General features: G+C 36.7%; 3 protein-coding genes across 10 annotated transcripts in view; 2 read left to right on the forward strand and 1 right to left on the reverse strand.

The window, feature by feature from the left end:
- Window positions 1–27,209, reverse strand: part of LOC149577808 (cytochrome b-c1 complex subunit 6-1, mitochondrial-like) — a 117,422-nt gene that overhangs the window by 84,644 nt on the left and 5,569 nt on the right. The gene's annotated exons all lie outside the window — the stretch shown is intronic.
- Window positions 717–14,466, forward strand: LOC149577810 (uncharacterized). Its single transcript, XM_089815149.1, has 3 exons — window positions 717–812; window positions 13,937–14,103; window positions 14,226–14,466. Exons 1-3 carry the CDS (start codon window positions 717–719, stop codon window positions 14,464–14,466), a joined length of 504 nt encoding a protein of 167 aa, XP_089671275.1.
- On the forward strand, window positions 14,128–15,759 carry LOC149577811 (uncharacterized). Its single transcript, XM_089793133.1, has 2 exons — window positions 14,128–15,205; window positions 15,310–15,759. Exons 1-2 carry the CDS (start codon window positions 14,816–14,818, stop codon window positions 15,724–15,726), a joined length of 807 nt encoding a protein of 268 aa, XP_089649259.1. The 5' UTR covers window positions 14,128–14,815; the 3' UTR covers window positions 15,727–15,759.

Below are 27,209 nucleotides of genomic sequence, written 5' to 3' on the forward strand. Positions count from 1 at the left end.
TGAGTGGTTTGCTCCATGAAGGCCCTCAATTTGTTGCTTGTTTGTTTTCTCATGGTGTTATTGATGGATGTAAGCGTCTTCTTTTCTCTTTACAAAGCCCTTCATTTTGGTAAGTGCCCAACACAGCCCCTCGAGATTCATGGCATGGTCTAATAGCCTCTTATGAGATCCTTCACTGGGATGGTAGTGGTTTCCTAGAAAATGCATATATTGGGAGAAATGGCTAGGCCAAATCCCTTCAAGTGGTATCAGAATTGGTTTGCAGGTTCAAGTCCCCTTGGGAAATGCTAGAGGGGAGATTGTTGCTAAGTGTACAGCATATTCCCTCAGAATTCGTGACATGGTCTATCAGCCCCCTATGAGATCCTTAACAGGGATGGTAGCGATTTCCAAGAAAGATTCGTCTATTGGGAGAAACGGCCAGCTCAACTCCCTTCATTTTGAACCCAATTAGTTTGCATCAACTATCTTTTGTCCTCGGGCTGGCAGGAGCGGTGTTCTAATACCAATTGTAATATCCCCTTTTGGAATAACCCTAGAATTTGCCCACAATGATGGTTATTAATGCTATTTGTTGTTTCGTAAGAGAAATCAGGATCTGATCTATTATAAGTCTGATCCTTTATTTGTATTTTCTATTCATAATGATCTTAGCCTGATTTGGATGACCGTGGTAGATGTTTGTATCTGTCAATGTTCTACTCCGGCCAAACGACATGGTTCGATATAATGGTTCTGAACTTCTGAATCTGATTTTGATATCTGATCACAATAGTCTTCTCTCATCTGAACCTGTATTTACCCTTTCTGCTGTATACTCTTTAATCTCTCTTATGTTCTTAGATGCTTCTTTCTCTTAGATGGATTGACGCCCCTGGGAATGATCCTTTCTTCATCTTAAATATCTTCTTAACTTGCTGGGGGTAGTGTCCCTTAGGTGATTCCTTTACCTCTTCCAAGAATCGTGTCTCTTCTACATTCTTTGTGTTTCTTTTAATTGCTATTTTAATTATATCTTAACTTTTCCAAACTGCTACCTTAAGTCATATCATTCTTAATTAATCTTTTATGATTGTTCTCATTATTGTCTAATTACTCCTTTGATTGTTGTCATTATTGTCTAATTACTCCTTTATGATCACTGCTTTGTCGTCATTTTATAATTGCTGCTTTACCCTCATTGTTCTTTGTTCCATTATTGCTGTCCCTAACTATAAAATTATTGCTTTTGTTTATTCAGAAGATTGTTAACTCTTATTATTTAAGACATATTCTAAATCCATTCATTTATTTCTGTTACAACACTGAATACTGCTATTATATCCATTATGAATTTATCAGGGTCATGACACTAAGCTCAAAAATGTCATCTGAACATGAAATCTGCACCGAAAAAGAACATATTACCATAGCTTCTAGCATAAACAAGACAAGCTGAACAGAATAATCAGCCCCATATCTGCTAATGTAAAGGCTGGAATCCAAACTGAATTAGCAAACCCTGAAGCACCTAAAGTTAAGAGCCTGAAAACTGAGTTAAAAGTACAGAATACAATTTAGTCTAGCTTTCTAAGAGCAATTTAAATTAGAGAAAATAAGTCTAATCCATAAAAAAGAGAAAAGACAAAAACATATGTTCAATAATTTAAGCAACCAAGAAGAATTTTACCATCATCAAAAATTAAAGCATTGACAGGAAATCTTTATAAGTAGAAGGAACAGATAACATATTACAACTCAAGCTCCAAAATGTCCATAATAAATATGGTTGCTGCATACTCCCTGTTCACAGACTCCCTGCATAAAAACTCAAAACTAAATCCACCACACTAAGAGCTTGAGGATCTTTTCACAGATATTTTTCATGAGTAAATTTGAAGATTTTTGTGTGTTTGATAGTTGCTTTTTAGGACAGCTCGTCTCAAAGGCCCAATGTGACATTGTTTTACGCTTTACCCCTATATCGCCAAAAGGGTAGGGGTAAGTGACTTCATGAAGCTTTTGGGGGGTGTAGGAGGGGGAATGGATGTGTTTGGGTGCGTATATATATATATATATATATATATATATATATATAATTCAATTTATATGTGATGTGTCTGTTTGAAATGGGATTTAATAATTAACTACTAGAATTTTATAATATATAATAAATAAATACAAATAACTAAATAAATAACATAATTACAAATAAACAATATAAATAAATGAAAAGATTAGTAATGAAATATATTTTTCTAATATAATTGTTAGATAATTAAGTTGGGCAAATATAATAATTCTAAATTTAAGGAAATCATTTTGTTGGGTGCACGGTAATGTTAACAATAGCAGAGAATGTCAACCATGGACCAGAAAGAACATCCCCTTCACCATTGTACACTTAGGATCTCTCACGTGAGGATGCATGACTCTCACTGCATACAGCTTGCACAAACCCCAATTTCAACACCTTGAGCCCTCGATTCAACCCAATAATATTGCTGATCTACTACAGTCTACTTGGACATAACTGACACCGGTTAGGAGAGTGAATGAATGCCTTGAAAAAGATTGCACACGTAAACGACCTAAGGCAACCATGGGGCTTCCAAGCACCTCCACCTCTACCTCCGTGAGCATCCACTTCCACCTCTAACGCCTTTGGTAACTAAGGTTTAATAGGACTGTGTCGCTTTTAATATTTCATATTTTAACTTCTATATTAAATATTTGTTTAATTATGCATGACTAGATAGATGATTTTAATTCAAATTGATGTCTAGATAAAAGCATAATGCAATATGAATGTTTTCATTAAGGATCAACGAATTGTTATGATTAGTACTTTTGATTGATGATTATGATACCATGGCTTACTAGACTAACCTTTGTAATGTCTTTCTAAGTTGAATGCAAGAACAATTTTGCCCTCCCAGATGGAGAGGGAGTACGTCACTAGAGAGAGGTCTATAGACATTGTAAACAAACAAGCGATTGCCATCTTCAGTCAAACATGCACACTCACCCATGTCTTGCCTCAAAAATCTGAATACGTTTTTAAGTTTTCGAGTGGTGCCAAAGAGTTAACCTTATGTCTTGACTTTTGTGGCCTTGACATAAGTCTATGCCCTGTGTGAAGTCTATGTTGAAAACTATATGTGTCCTAGGGCCTAGTCACTAGCAATGGTTGGGAGGCGATATTATTATGTCATGTTCATCATACTTTTTTATCTATTAATTATCAAGGCTAATACTAATATTACTCGAGTATATTTTGAAATCATTTCCAAACATTAAACGATTCAAATCAAACTCATGGAAAATAGAGGAAAGATATTCTTATTGCTTGGATTTAAGAATCCTACATGGGCATAGAACAAAACTCCATGTAAGCTTGGGACATAGCTTACTTTACATTAATATTCTACTGGTGTAGAGTGGCAGTCTAAGTGTCATAAAGCTTGTACAATGGAATTTAAATTAAAGTTTGCTATTTAAATTCTGACGTATCAAAACATGTAGGTAGCATGTTTTGCAGTTAGCGATTTTCATGGACTTGAGTTATGGAGAAACGCCTTACATTATGAGGAGTCAAGAAGCCATCTTAAGTGGCTGTTGCGTGACAATAAAAGAGGCTGCTTTTATTTTTCTTGGTTTAAGAAGAATGCAAGCATGAGGAGCAAAGGGGGATAGATTTTGGTTGTGATACTGTTATCTATTATGCATGAGCAGAACTGCATGTGAGGAGTAGATATTGAAGTATGGTGCTGCATATGTGTAAGGAATGGAGTGGAGTCTTTCAATTTAAGCTTTAAGAACCAATCATTCACGAGGCAGAGAAAATATATTTGGCTGTGTTGGTTTACACGTGTGTGACGGAAAGAGCAGAACTTGGGCATACTAGTTGGTCTGATTGTGCATATGAGTTACAAGGTTGAATTTGCAGAGGATCAAAAACATTTTCCAGTCATATTTATTATTGATTTTTCACTATCTTTCCTGGTTATAGAATGATATACATCCAAAACCCTGAAAGAGAAAAGAAAGTTTATGCATAGAAATTTGTGCTTGTTCAAGAGAAACTGAGTTTGGTCATATTTATTATCGATTTTTCACCATCTCTCTTGCTTATAGAATGATATACATCCAAAACCTTGATAGAAAAAAGCAAGTTTATGCATAGAAATTTGTGCCTGTTCAAGAGAAACTGGGTTTGCTTATGTATAAAATCATTTAAAATCTTTACCCTTCTGCATTGGACTGCAGTTAAAAAAAAGTTCGAATACAAGAATTTAAATATAAATGCATGCATAAATATAAATATATATATATATATATATATATATATATATATATATATATATATATATATATATATATATATATATATATATATATATATATATATATATATACAGTGCACGCACACACACGGATATGAAAAGCTTGATATCTAAACTGGTTATTATGGCAGTGAGTAATCAGATTTTATACAGAGCCTTTATTTTTTATATAGATTCCATAAATATAGTTATTCTTGCAAAAAGAAATTGGATATTGTGCTGTATCTTAATTGATCATAGATATTATTTTCTTGAATTAAGCTAGTAAGAAAATATAGAAAAAGACCAGAAATATAAAATGAAGTTATTTGGTTCAATCCATACAAAAGATTATAGAATTCGTATTTATTCGTTTTACAATTTGTCAAGACCCTTCAGTGATGGCTACAGAATCACTTTTCTATGGTAGGAAGGTGGCATTATCTGAATGCGCTATAGCCTATAACCTGTAAAAGAGTGAAAATGTCTTATGCTATGAAACGAGAGTATTATACTCTTAAATTAAACATAAGGGCATATGAACATGTACCCATAGCCAAGATCCATGAGTTATGAATACGCAAAGCAGAAGTTCCTAGTCAAAAGTATATTTAAATAACTTTAGTTGTTTACCGATAATAGAAAGAAATACATGTTTGATCTTAAATCTATATGAGAAATTAGATGATCAGTCAATGAGTCAAATATTCATATGACTCAACTGCGTTATCAATCATAGAAGGAATGGCATATCAAAGTCAAGTTAGACATGTGTGAACACATGACTGCATTACCAGTGTATGTGTCTTTTATTTGAAAAAAATTGGCCTAAGTGATGCAAAAGTCTCATTTTGCATTCAGTCGTCTCAATGTCCGAGATTTCATAATCTGGTCAGATTGTCATACTTAGAGGATTGTCAAAGATTGTGTGGTCAATTAGGTTATGTAAAACATAGCACAAGGACTTGGATGGTATAAACTTTCAGTTTTCGTTATCTATAATCATCATGAAGGATAGGACACTTCCAAATGGAAGGTGCGAAGGGGACCGTCAGCCTGTCGCTGAGCAAAAATGCTCAGGTGATGCTCTCACTCTTGCAAACAACCCACCAAGTATTGTGAGACAGATGCAGGATTTCGGATATGGAAGAATCTATGCTCATACTATTGTAGTTGAAACAAGTTGCTTTAATGCAATGCATGTATGCAATGTGAAAGAAAAAGATTTTCTAAATTCATTGATGAAATGTTGCATATGAAATTCAATCGTGTTGTGTAATGATTGCATTTTCCATTTTAAAAATTAGCGCATTAAACAAATGAAATATGGAAGGCAAAAAAATAGTGGTCCATGTAATGTCCCCTTTTTGGGATTGTCCTAATTTTTTCCCTAGAATCACAAATTTCATTAAAATAAGAATTGTAAGATGGTTAGAGTTAATAACTTTACTTACTAAAATGCCTTAGATGACAACCCTAACCCTCTTACCTACATCTTATCCTTAGATCGTAGTAGGGTTCTTAATTTGTCCAACCTAAGCCCAATAGCGAGACTTTGATCCTCTTGGCTTTGATGGAAGAACTTTGGCATCCATTAAGGTGGCCTACTTTGATGACAACCTTAACCCTCTTACCTACATCTCTACTGGTAAGAATGGCATGGAGTATGTAGAGGGATTCTTGACTTGTCCAATCTAAGCCGAAGAACAGGGCTTTAACCCTCTTGGCTTTGATGGCAGAACATTGGCATCCATCAAGGTAGTCTACTTAGATAGCAACCTTAATCCTCTTACCTACATCTCTCTATTAGAATATTGTCTAGTCTTCAGTTTATTAGGTAGTTTCTATTTTTTTTGTTCACAATAGTTTCTTTTAGAAACATTGTCTTTGTAAATCTAGATAAGGAGCTTTCATCTCCTCTATTTTATGCGACATTGATTTACCATAGCATGGTATTAAAGCAGGTTGATGGGATTTCATAAGATTTGGCAAATTTATATAAAAAAATCAAACCTCCTCTAATCTAGAACTTTTTTCCAAAGATATGTGATTCTTTCGAAGATTTTTGCTGAAAATTGAGAGGTCAGTCAAAAGGTTTGATCACACAATTTCTTGGTTTGAGCAAACATCTCTAATTTTCAAAGGTTGTGTGTACTTGCATATTTGTTGCATGTGAGTTGTTGTTCTTGCATGTTTGTTGCATGTGCATTTTGTGAGTTGTGTGTACTTGCATGTTCTTGCAAGTATTGTTTTACAACATGAAGTCTCATGGTTTGCCACACGAAGGTTTCTCTAATGAGATCTCATAGTTTTTTCCCTCAAAAAATTTATGATGGGTTTTCATAATTTTATTCTCTTCAAAAAAAATTGGTAGATATTAATAATTTTTTCCTCAAATATTATTTGTGGGGATTTTAATATTTGTTTCCTCATAAATTATATGTAGGGTTTTAATAAAGAAAATTCTCAAAAAAATTCTATTGGATTTTAATAATATTTTCCTCAAAAAATATCTATTGGGTTTCAATTAATTTTTCCTCAAAATTTGTTCGGCTTTAGTGTTTTTCCTCAGAAAAGAAGTTCTGTATCTTTGGTTCATGTCTAGGATTTTGTTTTCTTGTCTTTCTTGAGTTTTCACCTCAAAAATTGTGACTTCTTGTAGTTTTGTTAGTCGTAGCATTCATCTGCAAAAGTTCTTGGTATATCATCTTCCAGTCTATTTTGGGGCATAGTGCACTTTTGCAAAAGGGTTTGGCAATTTTCCTCAAAATCATGGTTTCAGTTTCATCTTCGTGGTGACTATGGCTATAGGGAGTAATACCATTGTTACCCAACATTAGATTAATGACTTCTTGGTCATTAGCATTTTCCATTTCCACAGAGGGTCTCAATAGGAGCAAAATGTTTTTGGAAAATTTGTGACCAAAAGACAACAATTAGACAATGGTCATTACGAGAGGGTATTATAATATTGTAATGTTTTTTAATGGTCTCTTAGATAGTCTTTAGTTTATTAGGTAGTTTCTATTTTTTTGTCTTTAATTTACGATTGTTTCTTTTAGAAACATCGTCTTTGAAAATCTATATAAGGAGCTTTCATCTCCTCTATTGAATACAATATTGCTTTACCATAACACTCTCCCCTATACCAGTTTCTCATTTCTTTATATTCTTCTGCTCTAAATGAACAAGTGTGCATTTGAAACACAAATCATACACATAATATGCGCAAACAGTTTGTTTATTTGGCCCACAAGAGGCAAGATTGTCTGGAACCATGACCATTTCACCTCTTGGAGCAATCAATTTATCATAATATCCCTTAGGCTAGAACAGCCATGCTCTAATACCAATGGTAATGTCCCATTTTCTAGGATTGCTCTAGCTTTTGTCCTAAAACTGCAAATTCTATAAAAATAAGAATTATAAAATGACAAACCCTCTCTGATCAAGGATGTTGCTGATCCTACTCATTGGAAAAATGTGTGGAAGTGTCATCTTATCCTAAAGGTGGACTTCTTTTCGTGGGTGGTGCTACATAACAAAACCCTAACCTTGGACAACCTATCTAAACGTGGTTTCAACATGACTAACAAATGTTGCCTTTGTAAGAAGGACGAGGAAAACATCAATTATCTCTTCCTACAATGTGAGTTCTCCTTGGTGGTTTAGCAATTGGTCCTCCTCAAACTCAACCTCTCTTGGATCACTAACTAGATGTTCAACAATTTGCCACTGGTTGGAAGTGCCCTTCCCAACATCCGTTGTTGATTCTCTTTTGGCAACAAATTTTGCCCCATTATTGTCAGACTATCTAGGAGCGCAACAACAGATTCTTCATAAACATTGAGTGTTCCCCCATTGAGGTCTTCCACCTGGGGCTCAAAACTGCTGCTAGAACCTCTTGGTCACTCATTGGAAGAGCTTGAACCATCCCCCTTGTGATGCTGACCTTTGTATTGATAAATGTTGGAATAGTCACAATGGTATGGGTAGATTCAAGAAGACCAAGTTGTTGGCTAGGAAGTCTACAAAATGGCCCCCTCCCAGACCTCACTGGGATAAGCTTAACTGATGGGATTGTCAGTCACACATTTGCGGCTGGTGGCATTATTATCCATAATGACAAAGGTTGTTTGAACGCCTCTTACGTTGGTCCTCCTTAGAACCACAGCACTAATCAAGCCAAAGGAATGGCCATGCTAAGATTTGTCATAGCTACAGGTAGCAGGAAACTTGAAATTGAGGAAAACACTAAAATCATCATTAAGGTTGACAAAGGTTTCTCTAAGGCTGGTCAAAAAGTGCACATTATTTTAGGCAACACCCTTGGTTTCCTCAGCAAACTAGAAGAGTTTACCATAACTCATATCTACAAGGAAAAAAATCTTGTAGCGGATTCCATGATTGTTGTTGATCTGTTGTCTAATAGCTTATAATGTTGGAGGGTTATTAATTAGCTCCCCAAGTCCACTCAAGGCCTAATAAGGCAGGAAGAGAGCATTGCCAAGGGAACAGATGGTTAAAACCTTTTTGTTTTGTTGGCCCTTAATGTGGCATGGATGGGCCCACCATCCTCCTCTTTAATGCTAGTTTTCAATCTTTAAATTTCAAAGACATTTGGCCTTGCCAGCTAGAGAGTGACGAGGTTCTTGTGCCCAGTCGGTTGAGCTAGAACTGTAACAATAATTCTTACATCCTTCACAACCTTTTGGAAAGTGGAAATGTCATGAGGTATACGTGGCAATGTTGTAGTAAAAAAGGGTTTTCCAGTCCTAGCTCCCGCCATTTCATAAAGGCAATTTAGGGAAATATGCCTAAAGTTATTGACTGCTTTGGATTTGGGGCTTATTTTCATTATAAACACACAAGTTTGTTGCAAACCTTGCACATGTCTTCTTGCCAATGTGTCCAGAATGTTCACTTCAGCATTTATTACTGCTTTGTCATTATTTTTCATGCCATTGATGGAAGAGTTACTTAAATGCAAAGACATAAAAGTCAATTTTTTATCTATAGCTAGGTTTATTCTCATAAAATTCCCAATTGCTCTTATGATTTTAGGTCTGTCGCTTTTGAGTTCCCAAATGGTCTGAAAATGGGTGGCAATGTGATGTAAGATGAGATCAAAAATGACCGCATGGTGATGTATTTCTGCAAGGTGGCATTCTCTCCTTTATGGAGAGCATGATTGGATTCAAGAAGTCCACATCTCGCCGATTTATGGCTACATGGAATGTTAGATATGTCACAGTGAAAGGTATTACACTTTAGATCAACGAAGAGGTCATAGGTAGCTACTGGGCTCCCCATTATTATCTGCAAGTGGAAGAAGGCTAGCAGAACTCCTAACTAGGCGGATTTGGATCAATTTTTCAGGGCCCTTGATGAGAAGCCCATTGCAAGCAAGTTGGGTACAGCACGAAAGACCTCCCAAAGTTCTAGCCTGAAATGTGCAAGATTATCATCAAATACTTCACGCTAGAGCGTAGGTATGGGGTCTTCTACTACTACCATCTTCCATTTTTAAATCATCTAAGGCATAAGGGCTTAATTTCTATTCCATTTTTCATACTCCAATCTTTGGAGAGCAATGTTAATGATGCGACTCAACCAAGGCTCAAGGGAAAAAAACTCGTGATTCTCCACTAAGGGCTTATGTATATGCTTTATGAATTCCACCCTGCCCTATGCCCCCCTCCAAACACCTTTGTGTTAGCCATTACACACCATTAGGCCAACCTGTAATGTCCCATTTTTATTTTTTTTTGGAGGAGTTAATTATAAAGTTATCAATTAAAATATATATATTACAAGGTAACTTTATAAATTAAATAAAAAAAATCTTCTAGAGGTTACTGGAAGAAGCGAAGAAAAAATTAAAGAGGAGGCCGACCTATCAAGGAAAAAAAGAATAAATAGGCATTGAGGGCTCATTGCCTATCATCGAGATTTATTATTGATTTTTGCTTATGTGCGTTGTGGAGCCTAGGGTTTCTGCAAATAGTCACAATTGGCCATTGAGAACGAAAACTCTCAATTGGTACGCAATTTTGAGGGTGTGAGAGATCACCTGAATTATTGCAGCTGTGGAAAGGATATTTCAATCCTTTCATTTGTGCTTAATTGCTGATTTGGAGTTTCTAGTGGAGTTGCACTTTCACCATATCATCTACAACATTCAGCCTCCACCATTTGATCAATCCAGGTTCTTCATTTCAATCTGTAGTTGCAACAAGTTCTCAATTGTATACAGCCAGTTAGGGTTTCTCTATAATGTGCTATGTCATAATGTTTTGGTGCTGAAATTTGCCATATCATTTGTAAAAACATTTGGTTTTCATTGAATGAATACATTGGCACTATTATTTCTTTTATTTCAGCAATATACTTTAGTTGTGCATTAAATTTAGGGTTTTGTTTAGTGGCCTATTGGAAAGGGTCATTACAATGGTATCAGAGCGGTTTCCTGCCAGCCTGATAGGGTTACCCAGCCACCATTTAATTTAGTTTACAAAAGAACCAACATAACTAAGAATATGGCTGAGAGACATTCTCAAAGCCCATCCAGAAGTGTGCGAGATGATGAGACTTTACAGCAACAGGAGAGGCTTCTACAGTCAATAGAGGCAAGTACACAGGCAATGATAGTTATGATGCAACATTTGATTGGAGAAAATAGGAGGAATAATCATAATAATGACCAAGATGACAGGAGCATAGCAGGATCACAACATAGGACACGGTCTAGAACAGCTGACAGACCCACACATACTACATTTAGAGAAGAAACTCCAGCACGCACACCTGATGCTATGGTAACAGATATTGTAGATGAACTCCGACAAGCGAGGAATGAGTGGGATTCATTACTAGAATATGTACAGGATGGATGGACATTTGACAGGTACCTGAACTATAGAGCTGCCAGGCAAAAGCAAGTAGATGAACACAGTGAGTTGCAACAGGTCACCAACAAGTTGGTATTACCCACATTTGATGGCAGTGGAAAAATGACTGCTCGTGCTTGGATTCATAAGGTGGATACTTTCCTATCTTTGAAGATGATGACAAAATTTGAAGCACTCAAGTATGCCACTTTACACTTAGATGGGGCAGCACATGATTGGTGGACACATGGCATGATCACATTGCAACACAATCAGGTAACCACTTATCAGGAGTTTGTGGATAGATTGATAGAAAGGTTTGATAAAAAAAATCCTGAAGTTTATTTCCGGGAGTTAGCCCAGTTGAGATAGTCAGGAGGTTTAGAACAATTTATCAATGACTTCCAGAAGCTTGCAGTGATGGTGCCTGACATTTCAGAAAGGAGGCTAGTCATTTTATTCACAGAGGGATTAACTGAACCACTCAAGGGGTGGGTAAAGGCCTTTGATCCTCCTACATTACAGGAAGCCATGAAGAAAGCCCGCAGTATGGAACTTGCAGCTCCAGCAAATCGGTTTAGTTCAAAGAGTTCTTCATCATTTAGAGATAACAAATAGGAATTCAGCAAGGGTAAAGAGAAGGTTAGTGACTCAAAAGACAAGCTAGCTGCACCTTGGGATAAGGAAACACTTAATGACCTGCGTAGGAAGAAGCTATGCTTCTTTTGCAAAGGTCCCTATGAGTTTGGTCATGATTGTCCTATGAAGCCTAAGGGGAAGGCTAACCGGTGATGTGGGCTTATTACAAAGGTTCAGATTCAGACATCTCAGAGCACCATGATGAGGATCCTGATGAGGCAGAGGGTGAACAAGAGGTAGATAGTGCTGAGAAAAAAGAGGCTCCAGAGATACATTTACAAGAGGCACGTCTGTCTAGTATTCAAAGAGAGGGATCTTTCAAATTTCGAGGAGTCTTGGCAGGACAAAAGATTATTACTCTGTTGGATACAGGTGCCACGCATAATTTCATTGATGCACGATTTGTGGAGAGGCGTGGACTCATTACTGAGGAGTTCGAGGGACTGAGAGTTAAGGTAGCTGATGGATATACTCTTCGTTGTGATAGGATGGTGCGAGATCTACCTTTGCGCCTGAACAACTATGAGTTTAAGGCGGACTATCATGAGGTCAACATGGGTGACATGGGCATAGTACTTGGGATGCAATGGCTACATTCTTTGAAGGAGGTTACCCTGAGATTGGAGGATATGGAGATACGATTCGTGGTGGATGGCAGGACTCATGTGCTGAAGGCTATCCGTAATGGTGATGTCAAGACTATCTCATTTAGGCGGTTGGAGAGATTAGCCAAACATAATAATATAGAGTGGGCAGCAATATGCGCTTTGATGCCTACCCAAGAGGGCCAACATAAGACTGAATATCATCCAGGTATTCAGAAATTGAGAATCAAGTATGGGAAGGTATTCAGTGAGATTCCACCAAGCAAGCCACCAGACAGAGGTATTGAGCACATTATCAAGTTGGAGGAAGGTGCTAAGCCTGTCATGATCACACCCATAGTAACGAGAATCGCCCAAAAATCGCCTGAATCGGCGATTCCGTGACCCGATTCATCCTGAGCGATTTTTTTTGAATTGTGAATCGGTATCGCCGATTTCTGGGCCATGAATCGCCTGAATCGCCGATTCAGGCGATTCATGTAAAAATCGCCAAAATCGGCTATGAATCGCCCGCGGCATGTAAAAAGGGAAGTTGAAATTTTTTTTAAAATCACTTGTTTTTTTCACTTTGTTTTTGACCTATTCTCTTTGTTATAACCCTAAAGGGCCTTCTATTTGTGAAGCATGAGTAGAAGAGAGGAAAAGTGAGAGAGAAGAAGAGAAAAGAAAAGCCATAGATTTCCAACCGGCAAGAAGGAGGAGCACCAAAGAGATCAGCAGGCCATTTGGGGAGCCCATCAATTGCTTTGGGAGCATTAAGGAGCCAATATCAACACTCCTCAACTCATTTGCAAGAGGTAAGTGCTTTTTTTTTTTCTTGCATGTTGGTGTCTTATGCATTTTTTGTTAAATTTTTAGTGTATTATGCATTTTTTGTTAAATTTCTATAGTTTTCAAGAATTTTAGTGTAAATCTTGAATGCTCTTTATTTTTACTAAGTTGCAAGCTAGGGTTTGTTGTTTTCTAATTTTTATTAGCTTCAAACTTTGATATTTTACATAAAAAAAATTATTGCAGCAGCCTTTGCTCTCATTTTTCGCAAATTCCAATGGGTAAAAAAGATGAATGTTGGAAATATAATGAAGAATTTCTTGGAAGAACCAAATATCAAACAAAATGCATGTTTTGTAAAGAAAAAAAAACTTCCGGGGGTATTTATAGATTGAAATTCCACATTGCTGCTATACCTGGACATGATGTTACAGTTTGCACTCACCAAACTCCTGAGGCAAAACGCACTTGCTTAATGGCATTAGAAAAAATTGAAAAAGACAAAGCAAATAGGAAAATGCAAGTTGAAGGGTTAAGGGGTATTGGCTCCCATGTTCCCGCATCCGCAGCTGCATCCACATCTGCATCTGCATCAGCTTCCGCATCCGTAGGTTGTGTTGGAGAGGGTTCTTCTAGGCCTCCTTTTTATCCTAGTTCTTCTGCTCGTGCTAGTGCTAGTGCTAGTCGGTCACATACTAAGACGGAGTCCCACACCAACCTATTGCAGCCTAGAGTGCGGAAAAACAGACTGGATAGTTACTTTGTGCCCCGCACTACTCCTCGTTCCCAACCCACGCTTGAGGGCATGGGTTTGAACAAGGAGATTCACGATGCTGCCAGAAAGGAGATATGCAAATTTTGGTACTTTTGCAACATTCCATTTATTGCAGCCAGGTAATTGATTCTTTTTTCTTTGTTTTCTTTAAAGCTAAAATTAAAAGTAAAAGTGAAACTTTAATTATATCTACTTGTTTTATAATTTGAGTCTTTGACATCTAAACTTTTATTTGTGACAGGGCTCCTTATTGGCAGAATATGATAGATGCGGTTGCTATTTGTGGTCCGGGGTTTAAAGACCCAACTGAGGCTGAGTTGAGCGGATACCTCCTGGATGAGATGGTAGAGGACATGAGGGTTGACCTCGAGGAGAACCGAAAGGAATGGATTGCAAAGGGTTGCACCATCATGACTGATGGTTGGACCGATAGGAGGAATAGAACACTCCTCATTTTTCTTGTATCCTGTGGAGGTGATTGATCATTCTACTTTCCTACATACATTGTAAATTTTGATTTGTTGAATGCTAATTCGTTAATGATCCATTTAATATTATAATTCGTTGTTTTGTTACTTGTAGGATATACCATGTTCATAAAATCCATTGATGCTTCCGCACATGTGAAAAATGCCACATATTTATGTGAGGCTATTGAGGAAGTTATAGCAGAGGTGGGAGAACAAAATGTGATCCAGGTGGTGACGGATAATGCAGCAAATTATGTTGCAGCAGGTAAACTTTTAACTTTGCAAGTTTTGAAAATAAATTTATTTGAATTTTGAAATTTGAGTTTCTAATTGACTTAAAATTGTTGTAGGTAAACTTTTGATGGAGAGGCACCCCACCATATTTGGGTCCCCTTGTATGGCACACTGCATTGACCTCATGTTGGAGGAAATTGGCAAACTTGAGTTTGTCAAGTCATGTGTGGAAAGGGCAAAAAATATATGCAAATTCATTTATAATCATGCATTTGTCCTTAGCACAATGAGGAAGTACACAAAAGGCAAGGAGTTAGCTCGCCCAGGTATCACAAGGTTTGCCTCGAATTTCATCATCTTGCAGTCCTTGTTGACATCAAGGCATGGATTGAGGAGCATGTTTGTTGGGCAGGAGTGGATTTGCTCTTCCTATGCTACGACCATTGTAGGGTTAGATGTGGCGGATTGCATATTTGATGAGGATGGTTTTTGGAAACCCGCTAGAGAAATCCTTAAGGTAAATTTATTGCAATTTAACATTTAGTATTTTGCTTTTACTTTAAGTTATATTATTTTACATTTAAGTTTTGACTCAAATTTTTTGTTTTACTTTATATGTAGGTCACTGAGCCCCTTGTAGCTTTGCTACGAACTGTTGATGGGGAGAAGCCCTCTATGGGCTACATTTATGAGGGCATGGATAGGGCCAAGGAGGCCATCAGAGCCCAATATGCAGGAGTGCAGGAGAGGTATGGCCCTATTTGGGACATCATCGATAGGAGATGGCAGAATCAGCTCCATCGACCCATCCACGCAGCAACTTATTATCTGAATCCGGCATTTCGTTTCCGTCCTGAGTTCAAGGCGGATGCGGAGGTTCTCACTGGCTTATACACAGTGATTCAGAGATTGAGTAGCGATGAAAATAGCGCTGCTGCGATTGTTGAGCTAGACCAGTTCAACAATAAGGAGGGGCCACTTTTCTCTGGCAAGATGGCCATAAATGCTCAGACAACACTACAGCCAGGTAAAAATTAAATAATATATTCAATGTTTATGAATCTAGATTCTAAACTTAAAGTTGATTATATAATGCATTAATTTTAGAGTTGTAATTTGTAAATGAGACTAATTGTTTTTGTTTTTTCCTTATTTCAGATAGATGGTGGCAAATGTTTGGGGCCACAACCTCAAACCTTCAAAAAATTGCCATCCGCATTCTAAGTCAGCCGAGCAGCGCTTCTGGATGTGAGCGCAGTTGGTCCATGTTCGAGCACATCCACTCGAAGAGGAGAAACAGGTTGACAGTGCAGAGGTTGAATGATCTTGTCTTTGTTCATTACAACCTTCGTCTTAGGATTAGACAGATTTTGGGCGTTGACTCCTCTCCGATCATTCTAGAGGAGATTGATCCAGAATCAGAGTGGATCACAGAGACCGTGGACCCAGTCTTCACTGAGGAAGACCGCGCGTGGGTTGACCAGGTGGATGTAGAGGCTGAGGCTATGGCTAGGGCAGAGGAGGCAGCTAGAGCACGTTCAAGCATTGGTAGACGCACACGCGCACGTACAGACGTAGGCCCTAGTAACGTTATTCATGAGCCCATTGCCCATGCAGGGGACATGGCTCGGCGGTCCTCTAGGACCTACCTTACACGCCTTTCTCATAGGCAAACTGGATACTCAGAGGCTGAGGTTGAGGCTGCAGCAGAGCTAGAGGATGATGATGAGGATGATGAGGCTTGAGCTGGAGCCTTGTTTTTATATTTTGTTTACACTGTATAGATATTGATAGTGATACTGAATCACTGATAGACATATGTTTCAAACTTTCATGGATCTTCATCTTAGATTTATACATACATTTATGATTTGATGTCTTATAGATCTTCATGATTTCATCTTACTGATTCTATGATTTGAATCATTATGATCATTTGATTTTTATTTACTTCAGCTAGCATACAATTTACATTTTAGTACATAATGATAACATAGTTACGTATGTGATGGATTTTATGTTTCATGTTTATGTATGTTAGATTCTATTTGATGATGTTATAGTGTTTTTAAGTTATATTCAATAAAGGGTGCATGAAATAAGTCATAAATTGTTAAAATCTTTACATTTAAAGGGTTTTTTCAAATTTGCCGATTCATCGCCGATTCACCAGCGATTCACCCCCGATTCACGATTCGATTCGGCCGTGCCAATTCCGATACGATTCCGATTCACGTTACTATGATCACACCATACCGGCACCCAAAACGACTCAAAGATGAGATCGAGAGGACCATCAACGAGTTGCTAGCAATGGGACACATCAGACCAAGTAAGTCACCATTTGCATCTTCTGTTGTTTTGGTAAAAAAGAAGGATGGTACTCTACGAATGTGTATTGATTATAGGGTGTTCAATAAGAGAACTATAAAGAACAAGTATCCCATCCCACGCATTGATGAGCTGATAGACGAATTGCATGGGGCTTGTTATTTCACAAAAATTGATTTGAGATCAAGCTATCACCAAATCAGAGTTCGAGAGCAAGATATTGAAAAAACTGCTTTTAGATGTCATTACGGGCATTTCGAGTTTGTAGTCATGCCTTTTGATTTGACTAATGCACCTGCCACTTTTCAGTCCACTATGAACAAGGTCTTCCACCATCAGTTGAGGAAATTTGTGCTAGTGTTCTTTGATGATATTTTGATCTATAGCAAGACATGGCAGGAACATTTAGAGCACTTGGAGAGAGTATTAAGCATTTTACAGAGCGAGTCCTTGTATGCCAAGGAGTCCAAATGTGATTTGGGGATGACAGAATTGTTGTATCTTGGACACATCATTAGTGCGGAAGGAGTGCGAATGGATCCTAAAAAGATCCATGCTATTATTGATTGGCCACCACCAGAGAACCTTACACAATTAAGAGGGTTCCTTGGTCTATGTGGATTCTATCGTAGGTTTGTTAGTGGCTACTCACGACATGCAGCGCCCATGACAGATTTGCTGAAGAAAGAAGCATTTGTGTGGACTCAGGAGGCACAGGAGTGTTTTATGTGGTTCAAGGAAATAATGACTACATGCCCAGTATTAGCATTACCTGATTTCACAAAGCCATTTGAGCTTTAATGTGATGCTTCTGGAGAGGGAGTTGGTGTTGTACTCATGCAGGACAAGCATCCTATAGCCTATGAGAGTAGGAAACTCAGAGAGGCTAAGAGATCATTCAGCATATATGATAAGGAGATGTTGGCCATCATGCATGCCTTGGCCAAATTTAGAGAGTATCTTGTGGGCAACAATTTTTGTATTAAAACTGATCATAATAGTTTGAAGCACTTTTTGGGACAGCGGGACCTGAATGATCGTCAGCAGAAGTGGGTGAGTAAGTTACAGGCATATGATTTTGATATCACATATGTTAAGGGGACACAGAATATTGTTGCAGATGCTTTATCCCGTAGGCCACACCTCACTTCTATGATTCAGATATCAGAGGATTGGCAACACTTGATTGTAGCAGAATATGCCAAAGACACGTGGGCCTTTGCTATAGTGGAGGGGACAACAATCGACACCAGATACACTCTCATAGATGATTTGATCATTTACAAGAACAGGATTTACTCAGTTGATTTTGAGAGCATTCCATAATTCACCTACAGCAGGCCATCCTGGGTATTTCAAGACTTAGAGGTTAGTACGGGAACGGTTCACTTGGAAGGGTCTTAAGGCTGATGTTTTGCAGTATGTGCGTGAGTGTCATGTTTGCCAGCAGAATAAACAAGAGCACAATTATCCAGTAGGGCTCCTACAGCCCCTTCCTATTCCTGACAAGAAGTGGGAATGCATCTCTATGGATTTTATTATGGGGTTGCCCAGGGCCTAGGGACGCAATTGTATCTATGTGGTGGTGGATAGGCTGAAAAATATGCTCACTTCTTCCCTATCGCTACTACATACTCAGCAACTCAGGTGGCAGAGGTCTTCTTCAGGGAGATTTTTAGATTACATGGTTTGCCTCGGAGCATTGTGAGTGATAGGGATAGCCACTTCATGAGTCACTTTTGGTAGGAGGTATTTCGGTTGTGTGGCACTGAGCTTACACCTAGCACTAGTTATCACCCACAGACCAATGGTCAAACAGAGATTGTAAACAAATGGGTGGAAGGGTATTTGAGGAATTATGTGGCAGATCAACAACGAGCTTGGGTCAGATGGATATATCTCTATGAGTATTGTTACAATACTACATATCATATGACTATACAAATGACACCCTTCATGGCACTTTATGGTTATGAGGCACCTAGTTTCTTAGATTTGTTGTTGGGAGACAGTCGAGTACCCCGTGCAGGTGAACTATTACAAGAAAGTAAGGATATAGTTGCTACTCTTAGGGAACATTGCTAGAGCTCAGAACCAGCAAAAGCAGTATGCAGACAAGAAGAGGACTGAGCGTAGTTTTGAGGTAAATGATATGGTTTACCTCATGTTGCAGCCATATAAGCAGTCCACTCTCAAGAAGAGTGGTACAGAGAAACTCAAGCCACGCTATTATGGACCATTCAAGATCATCAAACGAGTTGGTGAGGTGGCTTATGAGTTGGAGCTTCCCACAGATAGTAGAGTGCACAATGTGTTTCATGTATCCCGCCTCAAAAAGGCATTAGGTCAGAATGCGATACCTTCTGCAGTATTTACTCCCTGGGATGATGAGGGGAAATTGATCTTAGTGCCAGAATCCATTCTGGATAGTAGAGAGAAGCAGCTTCGCAGGAGAGTAATCAGAGAGTATCTAGTTAAGTGGAAAGATTTACCTATTGAAGATGCTACTTGAGAGGGAGAAGTGATTTTGCAGCATCCAACATTAAGATTGCTTGAGGCCAAGCAATTTTAGGAGGGGCGGACCTATAATGTCTCATTTTTTTATTTTTTTTGGAGGAGTTAATTATAAAGTTATCAATTAAAAAAAAAATATTACAAGGTAACTTTATAAATTAAATTTAAAAAATCTTCTAGAGGTTGCTGGAAGAAGCGGAGAAAAAATTAAAAAGGAGGCCAACCTATCAAGGAAAAAAAGAATAAATAGGCATTGAGGGCTCATTTCCTATCATCGAGATTTATTATTGATTTTTGCTTATGTGCATTGTGGAGCCTAGGGTTTCTGCAAATAGTCACAATTGGCCATTGAGAACGAAAACTCTCAATTGGTACGCAATTTTGAGGGTGTGAGAGATCACTTGAATTATTGCAGCTGTGGGAAGGATCTTTCAGTCCTTTCATTTGTGCTTAATTGCTGATTTGGAGTTTCCAATGGAGTTGCACTTTCACCATATCATCTACAGCATTCAGTCTCCACCATTTGATCAATCCAAGTTCTTCATTTCAATCTGTAGTTGCAACAAGTTCTCAATTGTATACAGCCAGTTAGGGTTTCTCTGTAATGTGCTATGTCATAATGTTTTGGTGCTGAAATTTGCCATATCATTTGTAAAAACATTTGGTTTTCATTGAATGAATACATTGGCACTATTATTTCTTTTATTTCAGCAATATACTTTAGCCATGCATTAAATTTAGGGTTTTGTTTAGTGGCCTATTGGAAAGGGTCATTACACAACCCTCACCCTCTGCGTTCAATGATGAAAAATGAAAAATGCACGAAAACCCTCTTTGTGAGCCTTGTCTCATTTGGAGACTCCCTCGTCTTGGAAATCGTGTCAAAAAATTGAAGGAGTCCATTGATATTCAACAGATTTCCCCAGGTAAAAAAGCTAAAAAGAACATCCTTAACCATTATGATAGTGATGAGGACACCCAACAGAGACAAACTCGTCGCTCTAGTAGATTAGCTAAGGAGAAAGGAAAGAAAGCAATTAAAGATTTGGCAAAACATGAGGACACCTCGATTGACTCTAACAGTAAGAAGGGTGTTGAGAGTGAGTCTAATGGTGACTCCTCCTGCAAGAAAGCTCTAAGTCTTGTGAGGAACCCTTCCCTACCCCCCTCTAATAATCCCCCTTCTCCTCCCTAGCCCTCTCTGCTTGCTTACGACTCCACACACCCCCCAATGTCCCCTTTACTGAATTTGAGTAATGTGACGATGGATGGGCTCGACAAAGGCAACTTTGACATTGGCGGTGTGGTGAGTACTATCAAGCACCAAATTGTGAATTTGGAATTGTTTGTGAAGCAATTAAAGGAGGAGATGGTAGTTATGAACAACCACCTGAAGGACATGAGCAAGTTTGTGTTAGAAATAGGGAATACTAAGAGGGGGAGGATATATCAATATTCAGCACTTTTAATCACTTTCAATCCAATTATTTATTTTCTCAGTTTAACCATATGCATGCATAAGTAAATAAACTGAAATGTAAAGTACTCAACACCAAGAAACTCATAACACAATGATCTAGCTACTCCAATAACAACTATAAATGATTTAAACAACTTTGCAATGCATAAAATGCCACTTAAACAATTGCATTAGGGCTGTCTGCAATTGCTTCGAAATCACTCAGATCTCCTTCCAACTCCTTAGCTTTGGCTCTAAGATGACTTCAACTGCTCAAATGGTGATAATGAACTCTATTTTACCCTTTAAATCCTTAAGCATTACTTTTGTTATTAATGCATTCAATGTATAGTACAAAAAGTTGGTAGATTTTAACAGAACATACTCAATCTCACAACGAACATCTAGATTTTCACATAAACATCTACGTACTTAGATATAAAATTCACGATTCCTTACATACCTCATAGAAACTTTGCATAACTTACCTCAATGAATTTGGTGTTTGATGATTTTCTAATGAAATTATCCCCTTATAGCTATAATAGCTATTTAGGGTGAAGATGATGGTTTAGTGCTTGGCGCTGCTTCCCCTTTGTTCTCTGTGTTAACCTGATCACTTTATATCCATATCTTGTTGTTAGCAACATTCCCTTCTTTCACAAAGGTTTTATCAATGCTTTCATACTGAGTTTTACTAACACCGTTATTCCTTCTTCCAGCACAGTTATTCCTTCTGACATTAGTTGTTCTCGTGTTGTTTCCAAATCCATTGAATCTGCAGTATCCAACTATACAACCCAGATTATTGCAATTGAAACATATAACAATAGAATTTCCATATCTTGGTGCTTCCTGATTAACTTGTGATCTGCAATCTCTGGCTTTATGTCCAAAGTTATTACACTCATAGCATGTAACACCATTGTTTAGTACATTGTTCATTCCCAAAGGTGTTTTTGCTGTCATGTTTGATCTCTCATTTACTCTACCACTAGATCGTTGATTAGGTTTCTTGCATTCATGTAATTTATGTCCATAAAGCCAACAATTGAAACAATATCCAGTAAAAGGTTTAGTATCTGTGTTATCTTCAGAGTCCTTCATGTGCCCATATTTGTTACAAGCATCTTCCTTTGAATGATTTCCTTTGTTCCTTACTCTGATCTGTTAATTGATTTGGATCTTGTACAGGTTCTTCTCCAATTATGCTTTCAGATTCCTTAGAACATTCTCTTTCTATATATCCAATCCTTGTCATATCTCCCTTGGGCTTTTGTTGCATTAGTTGCTCATCACGTTTGTCAGCACTTCAATATTACTTGTGAAGATGTAACTTAATTTCAACAAGTTCACCCTTCACAATATTAGTGTACTTCTCAAGTTCCTTGTACTTAGATTTGAGTCATCAAGTTCACATTTTACCTTAGCAAACTGATTATTTAGATACTTGCATTTACTATCCTTACCTTTCAAATCTGCTTCAAGTTTGTCCTTTTTAGATTTACTCTCATCTGTTATCTTGACCAACTAAAGTGAAGTGACTTCAAGTTCATGTTTAAGTGCTTGATTTTCCTTCTTGAGTTTCCCAATAATATCTAATTCATTGTCTGACTTAGGATACTTGACCCTTTCAGCTAACTCTTTCTTTTTAACCCTTGAAACTTCAATCTGATCATTAAGCTTCTTGATATAGTCTTTTGCATCCTTGAGTTTCATCTTCAATCTTTCTATTTATTCATTTGCTTGATCTAGCTCTTCAAGTGCTGTATCAAAATTTCTTTGCAAATCCTCAGTATCCATTGTGATCTATCTCAAGTTGTTAGACTTCTTCTGAGAAACTTGGCTCTGATACCAATTGTTAGAAATAGGGAATACTCTTTTCATTTGTCTTATTATTACAGTCTTACAGCCTGATGATTTTGTTTTTCATCATGTGTGTGTGTGTAAAGTGTGTTTATATACATAAAAATATAAGTGTAATTCTGAATGTATATTATATAAATATACAATTCTAATTTTCTTCTTTTATATATGTAGAACATATAAGATTCTCATCCTTCATAGAATCCAAATATCTCATGTAACTTACATTATTAATTTATTTCCCATGTGATGCTTGAGTTAGAGCCCATATAAAAGATTTATATGTACATGCATTTGTAAATCCCTCTATTGTCTTGCTGACAATATTAGCTCTTGCTGACTTTTACAAATATTTATACTTGATATACTTATATCTGTATATTATCTTGCTAACAATATCGGTTTTGCTAACTGTAATAAATCCTTATATCTATTTGGTTATTTAAGTCTACTTATTTGATGCTGCTTATATCACTACTATTTATATTTTCCAGCACTTGGCTGAGTATATATGTTGTTGAGCCCATATAAAAGATTTATATGTACGTGCATTTGTAAATCCCTATATTGTCTTGCTGACAATATTAGCTCTTGCTAACTTTTACAAATATTTATACTTGATATACTTATATCTGTATATTATCTTGCTAACAATATCGGTTTTGCTAACTGTAATAAATCCTTATATCTATTTGGTTATTTAAGTCTACTTATTTGATGCTGCTTATATCACTGCTATTTATATTTTCCAGCACTTGGCTGAGTATATATGTTGTTGACTAGGATTATTGATATTTTGTTGACTGTGTATCACCTTTATCCTGATTAGCCTTTTAGAGTCTATTATTTTTGTTCTCTCTCCTTCATAAGATGTGAAAACTCTTTCTAGAGAGTCATGCCTATTAAAAACAAGCTAAACTTTATTTAATATTCTTTAATCAAATCATACCTCTTTTGAGTAGCCCAGAATAAAGTTTTGCACAACTTAAACCTTTGGCTAGTTACGTGACAACTTCTATTTTCTGAGTTCCTTTTTATGAATTCCACTTTTTATGTTTGTTAATATATTGAACTTACTATCCGTATAGCATATTATAAATTTATTACATCACTATTCATTATTACTAAGTGCTGCATTAGTATCTTCAATTGCGGCCAATTTCCTTAATTGTCCTCGTGGTAATCGTTTCTATCCACTGACTCTTAATCCTTTTAAATCTTAATTGCTGTTCTGTATTGTCTCAAACAGATCACTGCTATTAACAAAATTGTTGCATATTTTTAATGTTTATACTCAAATCGTTATTTGACTTCCGATATTTATACTCAAATCATTATTTCTATCAGCATTGATTCATTTATTGATATGTCATTGTTCTTAGGTATCTTCTAATTATATTATATTACAGTTTATTATCATTTGTTTATTTGTTTATTTTAATTTTTTTTTTTTTTTTTTTTATATATTACTAAAATCTTTTTTTTGTAAAGGGGATATTACAGCAACCCTTATATGGTTTAATATATACAGACATCATTTATGTCTGTTAATAATAGTGAAGTCAGAATTGTATATCAGTCATGTTGTGCTATTTATACATAGCCTATTCTTTAATCACTCACTAATACTGTTAAGAGGATAGGTTGATTTTATCAAGGAGAGATGAAGTAAAACCTTGCAATATAGGAAAAAAGTCCCAACATGGGGTGATATATATCATGAAACCTTGAGGGAGTATTCCTGAGATAGGTATTAGTATGTGTTTCATAAACCTTGAGGGAGCATACTTGTAGATTGGTGTCCAAGTGCCCTAAGGACAAGTAATTCCAAACCTAAAGGCCATTGATTAGGAGGTAAGAAAGGCAATTAGGACTTTAAGTGTGTGCCATAAATCGGTAATTGATTCTTGATTAAATCTGGTTTAAATGCAGAAGGACAAGTAAATCCCCATCCTAAAGGTGGTTAGGAGAGAGGAAAGGCAATTAGGACTTATGTATTATAAATCAGTAATAGTTTCTTAATTTAATCTGATCTAAATGCATAGTGATGTATGTTAATCATTTGAAATCGACAACCTCCTAGAAGAAACATTACAATTTGCCATTTCCAGGCACAATCCAAACCTCAGTTGGGAATTTCAGGAAAAAACAAGTAAAGTCCCAGTTGGGATCATTACACCCGCTATCCTGGAAACTTGGTAAAACATAGGAAAAAAAATATTTATGAATTTTAGCATGTGGCTGTTACTAACTTGTTAAATCTTAAGTATTTTCAATCGTGATGGTGGTGATTGTTACAGCTAGCACTCTTTAATAGATGCAGTGCTGTTCCCCATACTATATTATTATCTCCTCACAATTTCCAGACATTCATATCAGCAATCCATAGTTAAATTGCTTTTTGCCTAGACACTTAAAATGTTAAATTATTTATAATCCTTAACTAATGATAGCCTGTGTAACAGGTCCTAAAATACATCTACAAACTCAACCAGATGATGCGCTTCCAAACGGATACCTTGTTGTGCAAACCCTCCATGTCATTACGCTAAAGAAAATCTTGAGTCACCCTTAAAAACTGTTTAGTAAGTCTGTTTTTAAATCCTTCTATTTGTACCATATGAAAGCTTCTGACTGTGATTATCTGCTGTTCTGTCCAAATATTCAAGTTCAGCTTTGAAGATTCATGTGGAAATCACCACAGACCATCAACTATTGCACCTCCATGACAAAATGAGTACCACCCAAGACTATTGTATAAAAAAAATTTAAAATATGAATATTATTACCCATGTCCAACCATAATTGCAGTGTCATTGGTCACTGTTACTTTTCTAATCATTAAAGTTTCAACTTTGCAAATAATACTCAGTTGAAGTTTGTAGGGCTATGAGTGCTACAAAAATTGATAAGTGCCACCATGGTTCTTCCATTAACCTTGCTTCCCACTCTCGAGATCTGACATTGCATTAGTCTTACAATGACAGCATGCCAATCATCAAGATCTGTCGCTGGTCTTTACCATAAAGCTTAGCAATTTCCTCCATAGTACACATTAATCCGTTCTGGTAATTTTCAACCATGTCACATTTGTCATCCAAAATCTAAATTATGTCAATTCTTGCAGTGGCTCTGCAAAAGTGGTCCTTGAACTACTTTTCCATACAATTCATATACATTAAAATGCCTACCAAACATAAGAAATGAAGATCTGGTAAATATGGACTCCACCTTCTTCACAACCAAACATTAAAATCCCTTACAGTTGTAAGGGAGAATGACAACAGGACTGTGAAGTTACTTCATTGACCATCCAACCAAAGGAATAAGGTAGAACCATAATGTAGATGGCATTTATGATGTGCCATTGCTGCTGAAAAAGATTCATAATAGCTTAAAATCAAAAACAATATGGAAACCTTTGAATAAGATTCTTCTTGCACAATGACCCCCTCAAAAGTAGCAGGCTTGAAAGCTTTGAGAACTTTTAATTGATTTTTCTAATCCATCATTTTGCACTGCAACTAATCTCTTGACAGACATTTCTAAACATAGGCTATCTTCACAGAACTCTTTTAATGTACACTACAGTGCATTTTACTTCATGCTTATTTGGCAAAATAGATGAGCTTCTTGAGTATATGCCTAAGGCTAAAACTTATAATTAGAAGCAGCTACAAATTGGTCTCAACTGGCATTTTCAAACTATCATTTGTTGATTTTCCAGATTGCTAAAATGTATTTGCACTGCCATGTTCTTGGTATGTGTTTTCCAAATGACAGCAATCTCTTATTTATATTGAAAATAAGCCATCAAGAGACATGTCCCATGTCTATTTGTTAATCAGATTATATATATATATATAAAACAATAAGCTTATGTCTCAAATATAATGAACACACACACACACACACACACACACACACATATAATTTATATAATTATATATAGGTTCATTTGATTGAAACTATCAAACATCAACACTCCCTCTAAGCTAGGGACAGATATTACACCATTGGTAATATTACGAATGGCAAATTTTAAGGAGATCTTTGATCAGAAAATATCCACCATTTTGATATCACATTTGATATCATGAGTATTGGTCTTCCACAATATCAACACATGATATTCACCAAATACTCTATGTAACATTCTGATATCATGAGTATTGGTCTTCTAGAATATCAACACATGATATTCATCAAGTACTCAAATAAGATTTGATATCACATCTGATCTCATGAGTATTGGTCTTCCAGAATATCAACACATGATATTCATCAAGTACCCAAAAAGATTTGATATCACATCTGATATCATGAGTATTGGTCTCCCAGATTATCAACA

The sequence above is a fragment of the Cupressus sempervirens genome, chromosome 1 (assembly GCF_028749045.1).
Source record: "Cupressus sempervirens isolate cs-2001-9-10 chromosome 1, ASM2874904v1, whole genome shotgun sequence".
Taxonomy (NCBI): domain Eukaryota; kingdom Viridiplantae; phylum Streptophyta; class Pinopsida; order Cupressales; family Cupressaceae; genus Cupressus; species Cupressus sempervirens.

Excerpts from the sequence above, each read along its gene's own strand:
- LOC149577810 (XM_089815149.1), top strand. The coding sequence starts at position 717 with ATGGTTCGATATAATGGTTCTGAACTTCTGAATCTGATTTTGATATCT. Across the intron at positions 813-13,936 it reads CTGTATTTACCCTTTCTGCT|CCTAGAGTGCGGAAAAACAG; the intron begins GTATACTCTTTA and ends AACCTATTGCAG. Across the intron at positions 14,104-14,225 it reads ATTCCATTTATTGCAGCCAG|GGCTCCTTATTGGCAGAATA; the intron begins GTAATTGATTCT and ends TATTTGTGACAG.
- LOC149577811 (XM_089793133.1), top strand. The coding sequence starts at position 14,816 with ATGGAGAGGCACCCCACCATATTTGGGTCCCCTTGTATGGCACACTGC. Across the intron at positions 15,206-15,309 it reads CCGCTAGAGAAATCCTTAAG|GTCACTGAGCCCCTTGTAGC; the intron begins GTAAATTTATTG and ends CTTTATATGTAG.